Source organism: Castanea sativa, chromosome 10, assembly GCF_040712315.1.
Source record: "Castanea sativa cultivar Marrone di Chiusa Pesio chromosome 10, ASM4071231v1".
Taxonomy (NCBI): domain Eukaryota; kingdom Viridiplantae; phylum Streptophyta; class Magnoliopsida; order Fagales; family Fagaceae; genus Castanea; species Castanea sativa.
The window spans coordinates 19,088,044-19,102,123 of record NC_134022.1 but is presented as its reverse complement, the minus strand read 5'-3'; the positions used below and the strand labels follow the sequence as shown (position 1 = coordinate 19,102,123).

The following is a 14,080-nucleotide window of genomic DNA, read 5'->3' as shown; positions in this document are numbered from 1 at the left end:
TTCATAGCAAAGGAAGATGAAGACGAGAGACCAGCGCCATGGATAATACAAATGGACGACTCATCCAACCAATGCGCAGGAGGAGTTGAGGTCGTCTTGCAGTCCCTAGAAGGAGATTTGATAGAGTGTGCAGTCCGTCTCCAATTTTTGACAACTGACAACCAACAATGAAACTGAGTATGAAGCAGTCCTAACAGGTCTCAACCTGGCTAAAGCAGCAAGGGCTTCGTCAATAGTCATACATAACGACTTGCAAGTCATCGTCGGACATATCAACGGAGACCATGAGGCCTAAGGGAAATGGATGAAGGAATACCTAAGCATAATCAAAGGAAGGGTAAGCTAGAAGTTCTTGGCTAAATTTGTGCAAATCCCGAGGGAAGAGAATGAGCAAGCTGACCATCTAACAAAAGCAACATTCGAGAAACATATGATCATCAACAGGTAGGTATTATCCTTTGTCCAGCACTCACCTGCCATTGATAGAATAGATGTACAGACGATCCCTACGGGAGCCAAATCGACAACACCAATCGTCTCATACCTCAGGAACGGGACGCTTACGAATGACCACAATGCTTCCCGAAAATTAAAGGTGCAGTCATCACGTTTCATACTGATTGGAGATGTCCCTTACAAAAGAGGCTTCTCTCATCCATACCTAAGATGCTTAGTCCTCGACGAAGCAAACTACATCATGAGGGAAGTCCACGAGGGAGCATATGGAAACCATTTGAAAGCATGATCGTTGGTTCACAAACTCATACAAGTAGGGTACTATTGGCCCACTATGTAGAAGGACACCTAGTCTTATGTGAAGGCATGCGACAAATGCTAACACTTCAATAACATCATATGGAAACCATCAGAACAACTTAGCTCAATGAACGCTTTTTGGCCATTCACTCAGTGGGGGCTCGACATAATGGGACCCTTCCCCATGGCAATGTGGCAACTTAAGTCCCTCATCATAGGGATCAACTATTTTACTAAATGGGTCAAGGGAGAACTTTTGGACACTATTACTAAGAAATATGTCTGAGGCTTCATCTGGAAAACCATCATAAGCCATTGCAGTATCCCCAAAGTCTTAGTCTCTGATAATGGAAAGCAATTTGACAACGGCACATTCAGGGACTTCCGCTAGTAGCTCGGGATCAAAAACCACTATTCCTCCCCCACCCACCTCAAGCCAATGGTCAAGTTGATGTTACAAACGGATCCTTGCTCAAGGTGATCAAGACTCGGCTTTAGGGTGTAAAGGGTATATGGTCGGACGAACTACCAAGTGTGTTATGGGCATATCGAACGACGACTCACACGCCTACAGGCAAAACACCCTTCTGCCTTACATTTGGAAGTGAAGCCATCATCCCGGTATAAGTTGGATTAACCAGTTATAGGGTGTCCCACCATGACAAAGGAAGGAATGAAGAAAGAATGCGTCTACAGTTGGACCTTCTGGGTGAAATTTGGCGACGGCTAAACAATGGATCGTGCATTATTTGGACCTAATGGCAAAGCACTACAACACCAAGGTCAAACCCCCACACTCTCAAGTCAAGGACCTAGCCCTAAGGAAGGTGGCGACAGCTACCAAAGATTTCATGCAGGGCAAGTTAGGCCCCAACTGGAAAAGACCTTACATGATCATTGACTACCATAGAAAGGGGACCTACCACTTGGAGACCTTCGATGGGCAAAGGCTCCATCACCTGTGGAACACCAAGAACCTGAGGAAGTACTTTCAGTAGCACTGCCAGAAGCTATAAACTATGTTTCTTTATCTGTTAATTTTTTTAAGTTTTTAGACTTTAAATTCAATTCATTTTTAATAAAGAATTGTTCACAAGAAATTATGTCTACAAACAAAAAACCCTAAGTCCTACCTACAGGGTGGATGAATGACCAAAGATACTGACATGTATTTGATCACATAAATCTTGAGTCCTACTTACGGGGTAGAAGGATGACCAAGGATACCAATGGGTACTAGGTCACAAAAAACCTTAAGTCCTACCTACGGGCTGGACGGGTCATCAAGGACACTAATAGGAGCCTTGGACAATCTATTAAGTCCTACCTATGGGGTGGACAAATCACCAAGGACATCGACGGGTGCCTGGGTCCAAAGAATCTATTAAGTCCTACCTATAGGGGGGTCAAACCATCATGGACACCAACGGGTGCCTAGTTATAAAAAAAAATATTTTCTAAGTCCTACCTATGGGATGGACAAATCCCCAAGAAGAGCCTGGTAGACAAAATTCATCTCTACCTGGACGGATGGTCAATAAAACCAATAGAACAGGAGAAGAATAAAAGCAACAAATACCCACAAATATAAGCTCACTTACAAAAAATCCAGACCTTACAATGGATAGGAGGCATGCCTACAATCGCAATAAGCATACAAGTGAAAGAAAATCAAGCAATGAACAAAATTGATGAATAATAAGAACAAAAATAAATATAAAGTCTCGATGAACCCAGTGGGGATAAAATTTAATACATAAGCCCAAAACGGGGCACTCCATTGTTTTTAAATTATTCTTACAAAACACAAAAATAAATGACAAAAAAGGAAAAAAGATAAAACTAGGAAAGAGGAGCATTAGGGATAGATTGGCCTTCAGGAACTAACAAACCCCCAGGGACAGACGGGTCTATGGTAACAGTCTGGGCTTTGGGGATGCTCGGACAGTCTGTCTCAGCCTAAGCATGCTCCTTCACCTCTCTCTCACCAAGTGGACAATACCGTCAACTTCACTCTGGACAGCGTCGAGACCACCAGGCGTTGGCAGAACTGAGTCATTGATCACCACTCGAGACAGGTCCAAGTCAAGATAAAAGGCAGCTACCTACTTAAGGTAATCCTTGAAGCCATCCCCATACAAGTGCTCTAACTCATTATAAAAAGGCTGGGAGGTCTAGTACTCCACCACGGTGTCAGCTTTAGCCTGCTCTATCTGCTCACGAAGGGCAGCCAACTCCATCGTCAAATTGGTGTTTGCCTTGGCTAGCTCGGAGCATCATCGGGTAGTTGTCTCTAGCATAGACTTCTTCCTTGTCAGCTCAATGTTAAGAATACGAGCAACTTCCTTATATTGATTTAGCTGGTCAGCTTCATATTCCAGATGGGTACATTGGCGATGAACCACCCCCTCCTTAGCTTCACTGGCTTGAATGGCCTTCATCCTCACAATAGCCTACAAAGGACGAAGGTTATAATAAAGGAGAAAACAAAGGGGACAAAAGAAAGAAACAAACCGATGGATATCACCCTCGCCAAGTCAAAGAGACTAGAAACCCCTAAGTCCTCGATGGCATGCTCGCTACATTCATCCATGTTCGAGTCTTCAATGATCGAGTTGACCATTTCGACGACATACTCCTTGTGGCTCACAAGTCTCTGGAGAGGGCTAGAGGCGACAAGACCTTGGGCCGTCATTAAGCCTTTACCAGCACCATGGTAAGGAAGTGGGGGAGCTTTCTACAACGGATCCCCTTAATTTGTTACAGAAGATTAAGACCGTCACCTTCTTGGAAGGACGCTCATCCTTACCTGTACCCTTCCTTTAGAGGATAGTATTAGGAGAAGGTGTCACCTTAGAAGGAGAAGTCGACGTCTCCCCTCGTTGCTTGAGGTGAGCTGCAGCAGCTTTCCTTACCAACACCCTCTGCCTACCACTGTCCATATTTGGAAAACAATAACAAAAAGAATAAGGAAAATAGACAGGTTAAATTAGACAATCAAGAAAGTAGACAGATAGAAGAGAACTTACGTCAATGGGAAAACGCGTCCAATTGTCGGGCTTCAACTATTGACTTCGAAACCACCATAGAAAGCATGGAAGGTTTCAAGCGTAACCAGATCCTTCCACTTTCTTTACCCAAGCGGAATTGCCTAAACGCGCCTAAAGAAACTCTCATGTTCTTCACTTATTTTTGGACGAGCTTGGGCTAAAACAAATCAAAAGGAATAAGTCAGTTACAAAATCAAAGCTAACACGATGAAAAGAAATCAGACACCGACTACTCACCAGACTCGTTTAAAACACCCTCCTAGCCTAAATAATTAGCAACCTGACGATGCAGCTCCGTCAGCGGCAACCTCAACCCAGTGGTGAACATTGCATAGTACAAGCTAACATCTATTGTCTTACCTAAATAACACTTCTCAAATTTCCTTGGCAACCGCATATGGATGTGTTCGGGAATTTGGTAAAGGACGCGATGGTTGTTGAAAACCTTCAAAGACATGGTCAGGTAGAAGTCCTTCACTATCCATATTAAGGGAAGGATGAAGGGTCTATGGCCGCCATCTTCTACTCCACCTACAATCCCGTCTCCTTCTCCATGATCCTCTCCTTTCTCACCAGCATCTTCTTGTTCACACTCATCCTGACCCTCTTCTTCTTTCTCATTCTCTTCTTCTTCTTCTTCCTCCTCATCCTTTTCGTCTTCCTCCTCTTCCTCATTAGTAAGAGAAAAGGCAGACGGTTCCTTTTTTGGGGACCAGGTCAAATCCTCCATGGGCTCATGTCCCGATGGATAAACTTCGTCGTAGCCTGCATCCTCATGGACTGACAACGACTGTTCACTCATTACTTCTCTATCACCTAACTCTATTCCCCTACAAGCGACGAATGTATACTAAGAACCTATTTGTGCGACGAGTCTCTAAAAATGATGACTAACTAAGTTCAAAAGACGGTAATTAAACCAAAGTAAAGAAACTTATGTAAAAAGAAGTCGACGGTGGATCGGTGGTTAAGATGACAAATGTAGACAAATACGAGAACATAGACAGAGTGACTTGAAATCACAACAGGCAGGAGATGAAAATAAAATAGAAAGAGAAAACTAATGAAGAAGCAACATTCATAGGGCGAAGGAGCGCAGTATACGCTGTGACATTTCTAATTTGAAATGAGGCCAATCAATGAGTGCCACGTGTCACTTAGCATTCATTACAAAAAGCTACCTACCCCCATCAATGACACACTCCTCAATAAATCAATTAATACCCATGAAAACCCTCTTACTCAGAGATCCGTCGAGCATAGCTGACAGGCATACAGGGTAGGGGGTAGCTGATACTAGTATTTTTGAAATAAGAAAATGATTCTTAACTATAGAGCCCGTCAGCAAAGAGTGTCAGACCAATGATAAAGCCAACGACCCTAATCCCCGAAGGAACCATCGATCTCAAAAAGGCTCGTCTAGAACCTTGTACCCTACACCAGCAAAAGCTAATGGCTAAGAGGACGAATCACACCGTTAGATCCCACATGGCCTTACGTGGTTTCCATGCATTTTCCTATATGTAAATATCTTGCACATCACGCATAAAGACCCTACCACACAACTTTCACCCTCCCAATATGGAGGGTATCCCTAAGATCGTGGTGGCATTAACTCCACCTCCTCCCTATAAGAAAAACCCTTGTATTCCTAGGTTCTAGGTCTCCTCCACATCGCTATATAAACAACAGGCCTCCTCTTTTCCTAAGTACGTAGAAAATCCCTAGCTCTCTCACTATAGAGTTCTTAGAGATTTTTTATTCACTGACTTAACCTTCGGAGGGTCTTTGGCTGGCACCTCACCAATGCTCTCTATTTGGTTCTTGGTTTCTTGTTCTTCAGGTACCCATTGGAGCATTCGAGGGCAATTTCACTGATGATTTTTGTGCATCATCAATAAATAACCCACAAACACACTGATCTCAACCTACAAACCCAATGCCACCATAAACAATCCATAAACCCACCAATCTCAACCCATAAACCCACTGAGAAATGGATTTGTAATTTGGGATGAGAAAGGCAAAGAAAAAAGAATAAAAAAAATTCTAGGATGTGAAAGGCAAAGACGAAAGAAAATAAAAATAAAAAGAAATAAAGAAGAAAGAATCTTGAACCCAATTGCTTGTGGGTGTTAACGAAGAAGAAAGAAAGAAGAAAGAAAAAAAGAAAAAAAGAGAGAGAAAAAAAGAAAAGAAAGAAAAGGTGGAGTGGAGAAGAATGACCGGTGAGAGTGAAGCATGGGTTTTGACTTGATATAGACTAGTGGATCCCAGCACTTTTATTTTTTTACAAGTTTGCCATTGAAATCAGTTTTCATTAGGGGTGTTTGCGGTTCGGTTGGGGCGGTTTTTTCTAAATTTATCACCAAACCGATAGGGATTAATTTTCTCATAATTGGAACCCATGCACACTGCCTAGGGTCGGTTTTCAGACCTATAACGGTGCGGTTTTTTTGGTTAGTTTGATCGGTTTGGGTTGGTTAAAACATTATAAAAAATTAGGGCTTTCAAGCCCAATATCAATACACAACATGTTCAAGATTTCAAGCAAAATGTCTATTTGACAAACCTTTCACACAAACCTGTTCACACATCAACTTATCTACCTGTTCACACAAACCTGTTAGACATTTTTTTTAAAGAACCTGTTAAACATTTAAATATGTTTTTAAAAAAAAAAAAAAAAAAAAACCTTTTCAATGGCACCTGTGAAACCGAAACTATGAAACATAATGTTGCATTGTTTTCTTCTTCAATACAAAGATAGAAACAAATCCCAAAATCATCTCCTTTTTTGTTTTATATCCTCAGCGACCAAACACACTAACACAGTCAAAATGTTTAAAGCAATCAAACTTACTTTATCCTTTGGATTTCTCTACAATCAAACCATATCTACGATTACCTAGATCAAGTTTTAACAAAAAATAATATATAGCTACCTGGTGTCTACCACTGTCTTGTGAGACTTGAGAGGAGAGAGTGTGTTAAGATGAGAGGAAAAAAAAAGGAATATATAGTATCCTAGACCTAGCACAAAACAACCACGTTCGATGCTCTTTTTTTTTTTTCAAAACCAAGAGAACGACGTCGTTTGATGCATTTGTTTTTAAAAAAGAGTCGTTGCTACAATAAACGCGTTGTTTCAACCAAATAATATATATATCGATCGGTTTAGTTTCGATAGATTTCGGTTTTGGATTTGAATATTCGATCGCTCCACTGCATCGGCATTGGACTTCCCTTAGCCCTCTGCTTGCCGGCCTCGGCTCGTTCGGTCGGTCTCACTAGCAATGCGGCTACATCGCAATGGTCGGTCTTGTCGGCTCCGATACTAGCTTGCACACTCCTAGTTTTCATAACTTAAAAACATCTCAAATGTGTTTTCAGTTTTAACAACTCTTGACTCTTTTTTTTTTTTTTTTTTTTTTTTGAGTTTTGGGTGATGGGAGCATGGTTCAGAAATTTTGCCAAACAAACATTCCTTCATGGGTCCCCCATATATTGGGTTATGGGTGATGAAAACATAAAAGGTTAAATAAAATTTTTGAAAAGTAGAGGTACAAATCTAAACAACTCAATATTTTTATAACTAAAGTGTACTAACTCAATCATAAAATTGTTTTATTTCTTTCTGGCTTTGATATGCCTCCGATAACTAGGCAATTTTGGCGAATTATTTTTAGCCAAAAAGTCCTTCTATTGAAATATTTAGGGCGGTAGGTCGGTGGCTCTATTAGTTTTTCTAAATTTGGCTGAGGTAACAGCAATTGATATACTCCAGTAGCTTTTTCTAGGTGGAACTCAATCTTATTACTTCTAACTAAATTCGGTTGAGGTGGCAGTGACTAATGTGTCATTTCCAAATAATAATAAAAATTGTCAAATGGAGTGGAACTTGATTTATTTTTTTAAGAGAAATGATTATTTCTTAATATTTTTAAAATAATTTCACAATTCTAATTTAGACCCACCACTGAAATTACTTGTTTACCACAAAATTTTAAATTATTCATCAAGAACAACTTTGCTACGTGGGATTTATTATGAAATTGTAGAAAAAGCTTGAAAAAGAATGTGTGTATACATATATATATATTATGAAATTATATAAAAAGCTTTAAAAAAAGTATGTGAATATATATCAGTAAAGTCGGGTGCTAACTTTTTTTTATAAATTTTTTAAAACTTTTTTTATAGGAAATAGTAATACTTATTAGAAGAGTCTTTTGGCTAAATATTATAAAAAATGAAGTTTATTTGTGATATGAGTACTGTTTAAACTTATTTGGGAAAATGAGGAGAGAAGCAAATTTCGACAACACCATTACTGAAATTCTGAGAAAAAGCAGGAGAGAGAAGAGAGAAATGATGTGACAGATGTGGAAAATAAAAAAAATAAATAAATAAACTGAATTGTGGCAAATGAATTGCCGAAATTGCAGGATTAAAAAAAATGAACTGTGGCAAGAGTAATACTACGGCTACAAACTATTTTACCATATTTTTACAAATTGTCGTTATAACCAATTTCTTACTGGTTCTCACCAGGGCCCACCAATAATATCACTTTTTTATTTACTAATAATCACTCATCACATCAATAGTTTATAAAAGTTTTTGTAAAAAAGTTTTTATCTTTAGCATTTTACTAAGAGTGGAGGATTAAAAAAAAAAACTAAATTGTGACAATTGAATTGCCTAAATTAGGGTGCATTATTATTCCTCCAATTGTGGCAATTCAATTGCCACAATTGAGTTTTTTTTTTTAACCCTCCAATTTTGACAAAATGCTAATGATACAAACTTTTTTACAACAACTTTCATAAACTGATGATGTGACGAGTGATTATTGATAAATAAAAAAATAACGTTATTGGTGGGCCCTAGTGAGAACCAATAAGAAATTGGTTATAACAACAGTTTGTAAAAATATGGTAAAATAGTTTGTGGCCGTAGCATTATTATTGCCACAATTCAATTTTCTTTTTTTTTAATCCTCCAATTTCGGCAATTCAATTGCCACAATTCATTTTTTCTTTATTTTTTATTTTTGGCAATATCATTGCCGAAAATCCTTTTTCTCTCTCCCACATCCGTCACATCATTTCTCTCTCCTCTCTCTTACTTTTTCTCAAAATTTCGGCAATGGTGTTACCAAAATTCACTTCTCTCCGTGTTTCCCTAAATAAGTTTGAACAATACCCATATCACAAATAAACTTCATTTTTACAATATTCAACCAAAAGACTCCTTATTAGAATATACAAATACGAAAATAGTATATAGAGTTTTTTAAGGGATGTGCTACGTTCACAACATTTTCACAACAAATCATAATGGTTAGTTGTTATTAGTTCTAATTTGAACATATTACTAAATTACTTTTCTACCCCACTAATAACAACATGTAACAAAGATTTGAGCCACATAAGATTTATTGTGAAAATATTGTGAACAAACTTATAATATATTACATAACTAGAGCGCCAAAGTTTTTTAAGACTTGATTCCTTAGAACATTTATCAATAAACCATTTTGAATTTTATCATAAAAACAAAAGGATAAAACTTAAGTAAAGTACCTTAGATATTGTTTCTTAGGTTCTCCTATTAAGATTCAGCCGACTACGTAATTAAAAAATACACTTCTAGCCCATGAGAAATAATCCACATGGCAGAATCTTAAGATGAGAATTTAAGGAATAGTACATAAGTACTATGTCTAAGTCTGGCCCAAAACAAAATGAGAAATAATATGTTCATAACATTTTCACGACAAATCTTAAGTGGTGGGTTATTATTGGTTGTTATGGAAGAGCAAAAAAGCAATTTAAGTTGTAAATTCAAATTAGAATCAATAATAACTTACCACATATAATTTGTTGTGAAAATATTATTAAGTTGAAACTTCTCTTACAAAAAAATTAACCATTTTGAAAATTTTTTATACTGATATGATATGTAAAAAGGGTAAAAATATCTTCTTTTGTCACTAAAATTTTTTTGCTTTAGTTACAACTTACAAATTAATTTTATGTGGGTTCCAGTTAGCTCAACTGATAAAGTCTCTGATGATTGTATAAGAGATTTGAAGTTCAATCTCTGCCTACTCAAAAATTAATTGGTATCTTGGTCAGACGATAAATAGTTATCAGGAGTGGACGCCAGAAAATTGAAATTCTCACCCTAAAAAAAAAAAAAAAAAAAAAACACTTGCATCTTACAAAGAAACAAAAACCAAGTCGGCTCGCCTCTCTCCTCATTCTCACTTTCGGTCTCTCTCTTATCGCCCTCAATCTCTTGCTCGCTGACACAGCAGGTACGGACTCGTTGTTCGTTCTGAAACCGTAACGTACATATATGATTAATTTGTTTTAATCTGGTGAATTTAGGTCCTTCATATTTAGATTCAACTAACTGAGATAAAATAAGATTTGAGAGATATAGATTTACCTATTGTGTCTGTAATTCAATTCATCTGAATAGAGGTTTTCGTATATTTTTATCTATTTTGCTTGGCTTGGATTCGAAGCTTCTAGGGCACCCTTTGGAGCTTCCATTATGTTAATTTCGTTACACTTCGAATTTGGGTTTTGTGTGTTATTGTTATGTAGTTGATTTGAATGCTCTGCAACTTTTTTTTTTTTTTTTTTTGGGTAGTGCGTTAGATTATTGTTTTATTTCAATATAACTTTGAGTTACTTTGATTCAGAAAATGGAAAAAAGAAAAAAAGAAAAAGAAAAAAAAAAGGGTTTCTTTATTTGATTAGTTGGATAGTGTTTTTGTGTTATGCACTTGATTTAATTAAATGCTATGAAATTGAACTATGAGATATTCTCACTCAAAATATTTGTAAGGGTTGGTTTGTTTATTTTGGGTTTTCTTTTTTGTTGGATTAGGTTGGCATTTGGCTATGCAATTTTTAGAAAATTGTGTTTTTGAAATTTAAACCAAGCAAAAAGCTTGTTTTCGATTTGCAGCTTATGGTGTAGTTTTTCAAAAATGCTGTTTTTTTTTTTTAATAAAGAAAAACTGCATTTTTGCACCACAACTTTTCACACCAATACTACTTTCCACAAATTTTATAAAATGCGTGTTGCTTATTTAAAAAACATGTTTTCTAAACCTGCATTTTGTTTTCTTTTCTTCCTAAAAAATGCACACTTTCAAATAGCTAACCCAAACCAAATGGACAGCGGGTATTAATGTGTAGTTAATTGTGTTCCGCTTTCAGGATCAAATATATACCATGAAGAGGACTATCCCATGGAGTGATGAGGAGGATAATTCATCAGACAATGAATCATTGTCTTCACATTCAGACTCTGGAGCTGAAGATGGGGTTGACAAGAAAAAGGCGACGGATCCATCAAAACATTCCAAAGAAAAAACTTCGAAAGGTATAACGTTGCTGGATTAGTTCTCTATCCATGTTTAGCTAGAATTGAATTTGTGTGCCTAGATATCTCTCAAACAAAGTTATTGCTTCATATTTTGATTTGTCTTCTTTACTCAAGCAAATGACAATGGATTGGGGCTCATGGTGAACCTTAATGTTAGTGGTTTATAGATTCTATCTACTCGTTGCATTCTTTTAGAAACTAGCGAAGTGGTTTTCTTAATCAAATAGTGGAACAAAATAATATGTCCACAAGAAATTTACAACACAGAAGAAGCTGAATCATTTTGCTGAATTTGAATAAATAGGTCACATTAAAGGAAGGAGAAGGAAGTCTACGATATTGCAGGGTTGGTTACCAAGATAACAGATGGTAATACTAATATAAAAATTGGCTGCATAAGAAAACCTGAAAAAATGTTTTATTTCTTGTCCCATGATATTTCCTATAGTTTTTTTTACCTACACTGATAATTTTTGTAAGTATCTCTTTGGCAATGGTCTCCATCTCATTAAGTATATAATTATATATAAAATAATAATAAAAATTGATCATTTACCGTGTTATGAGTTTAAGCTAGGGGCAGAACAGTAATATACTAGAAAAGGTTGTAGGAAATAACTTTTTCTGAATGTAGATATTGTTTGCAATTTTAAAATGGAACAACATGTAAAGAATAGAATCTCTGTATTAATATCAAGATGAATGTTCACACATTATTTAGATGTCCTGCTCGTATTTAACTACCATAATGCTGGATCAACAGAGTCTTGTTTAGCTTTGCTTGCAGAAATGCTCCAGAAAATTCCTCTTTCTTAAGTTGTTTTAAAATAAAGGTGTAACATTTTTGTCTCTGCACGCATACAGCTAAATCCAGAAAGCAAAAAACTGGAGTTTTGGACTTTGAAGAATTGAAGCGACGTGGTTATAAAGGTGGACCATCAATCTTGAGCGTGCCGCCACCAAAAGAAGATGACAAGCAGGACTGGTCATGGTCTACCGGTAAGGAAAGTCGTGAAACCAAGGAGACTGAAGAGTCTTATGAAGAACGACAGAAAACAAGAGCTGCATTAGCCTCTGGAGAGCAGCTGGTGAGTGTGGAAACTCGGAAAGACAGGAAGAACCTTTCTTTCTCTCAAAAGGAAAAGAGGAAAAGAGAGCTTGGTCAAGCTAGTAGGGGAAAGAATTATGTGGAAGAAGAGAAGAGGTTGTTAAGGGAGAATGGCATCTATTCTGGTTTTGATGCTTGAACTGTGATGCTTGTAGCCATTGAGTTTCATTATGTATAATACGTGGAAACTAATATTATTAGTCTCGTTCTTGAATTAAAAAGATTGGGATGTGAGTAGTTAGCAATTCTCAGAAATATATCATTTTTGGCGCATCCTGTCTTGATATGTACACTGTTTTAAGGCGACCAGCTTACATACAGACATGCAGTTCCTTTTTTGGGTTTGTCATTGCTGCCTAAGCCCTGCAGTTCTTTCTTTCTAGAAAAGTAATCAATGTGCCCTTGAAACTTGAACGAGGGCAAAATCGCAACATCTGCAGAATGATGAATGAAAGTCTCCAGATGGTTCATATCATTAGTACTTGGTGTTTGTTTCATACCATTAGGAACTGAAGCATAAGGCCATTTTGCACTGTGAAAGAAATACTCATTTCACTAGGAGAATTATGTCTGGACTCGAATAATAATTGATCATTGAATGACAAAGATAAACTTCCCTCTGAATCTACAGTCATCCTCTTACCCAAAGCCATTTAAAACTATTTCTAAGGAGGTGTCTAGTCTTATTTTCTTTTTACTACGCACCTTTGGTATGGTGGTCACTCCACAAATATAAGTGTTTGTGAGGTGTGGGGAGTAAGGACCGGAGTTCAAGTTTCTAAGAGGAAGCTTCATACATGCATATACACTTAGATTAGACTAAAGTAAAATTTCTATCTTGTATTAAAAAAAAAGTGTTATTTTCTTTTTAGCAATTATTAGCTACATTTATACTCTAGAGAAAAATAGCATAACTGCAAAACTACACAGTTTTGTAAGAGCATCCACAGCCCAAAAAGCTATCCTATTCTATTTTACCATATCAAAAAAGTTACTTTATCAATTATACAATACCATTTTACAATACTCACATCCCGACTTTTATTTTACAATACAACACATTAAAATAATATTTTTACACAATAAAATAATATATCCCAAAACCCAAATAAAAACAAAAACCCAAAATCCAAAACACCTCTGCAACCACCTGCTACCACCTCCACCACAAAGAACATACCCAAACTGTTGTTTTCTTGAAACCCCAGAAACCTCAGCCACAAACTGATGGCCATCAAAACCTAGAAACCCACAGAGAAAACAAAATCAAATCAAACCAATAGCAATAGCAACCCCCAATTCCAGCAACCATAGCAACCCACAAATTACACACAAAAATCTATGAAATATAAAAGGAAAAAACTATAAGAAACTAACAAAAAAATAAAATAAAAATTTACATTTGATCAAGCTGCTTGTTGACTTCCTCAACCTCTTCTGGATCGATAAGCAACTGACGCACGATCACATCGTATATAAAGGTTGTTGGGGTTTATGCCCTAAAATCCAATTTATTAGCATGTCATAAATAATTAAATTGTTTAATTATATGAGACTTTTTATAAATGAACTAATGGGACATTATCATAGTCCATGAGATGCATTGTATGTGATTTAGTCACAGAAGCTGTAAATCACAAGTTTCTTGTAAACTCAAAATGTAGTTCGTAGTCAGTGATGAAATTGGGCGTTTGATCATGGAAGTGGAGACTTCTAGTTGATGTGTTGATATGTCTTAAGAGTTAAGACATATTGA

General features: G+C 36.9%; 1 protein-coding gene across 1 annotated transcript; it reads left to right on the top strand.

Moving 5' to 3' along the window:
* The first annotated feature begins 9,986 nt into the window (after positions 1-9,986).
* LOC142612657 (uncharacterized) lies at positions 9,987-12,668 on the top strand. The gene is made up of 3 exons (XM_075784780.1): positions 9,987-10,131; positions 11,048-11,213; positions 12,081-12,668. The coding sequence occupies exons 2-3, from the start codon at positions 11,063-11,065 to the stop codon at positions 12,461-12,463; spliced, it is 534 nt and encodes a 177-aa protein (XP_075640895.1). The 5' UTR covers positions 9,987-10,131; positions 11,048-11,062; the 3' UTR covers positions 12,464-12,668.
* Positions 12,669-14,080: the final 1,412 nt, after the last annotated feature.

Excerpts from the sequence above, each read along its gene's own strand:
- LOC142612657 (XM_075784780.1), top strand. The coding sequence starts at position 11,063 with ATGAAGAGGACTATCCCATGGAGTGATGAGGAGGATAATTCATCAGAC. Across the intron at positions 11,214-12,080 it reads CAAAGAAAAAACTTCGAAAG|CTAAATCCAGAAAGCAAAAA; the intron begins GTATAACGTTGC and ends GCACGCATACAG.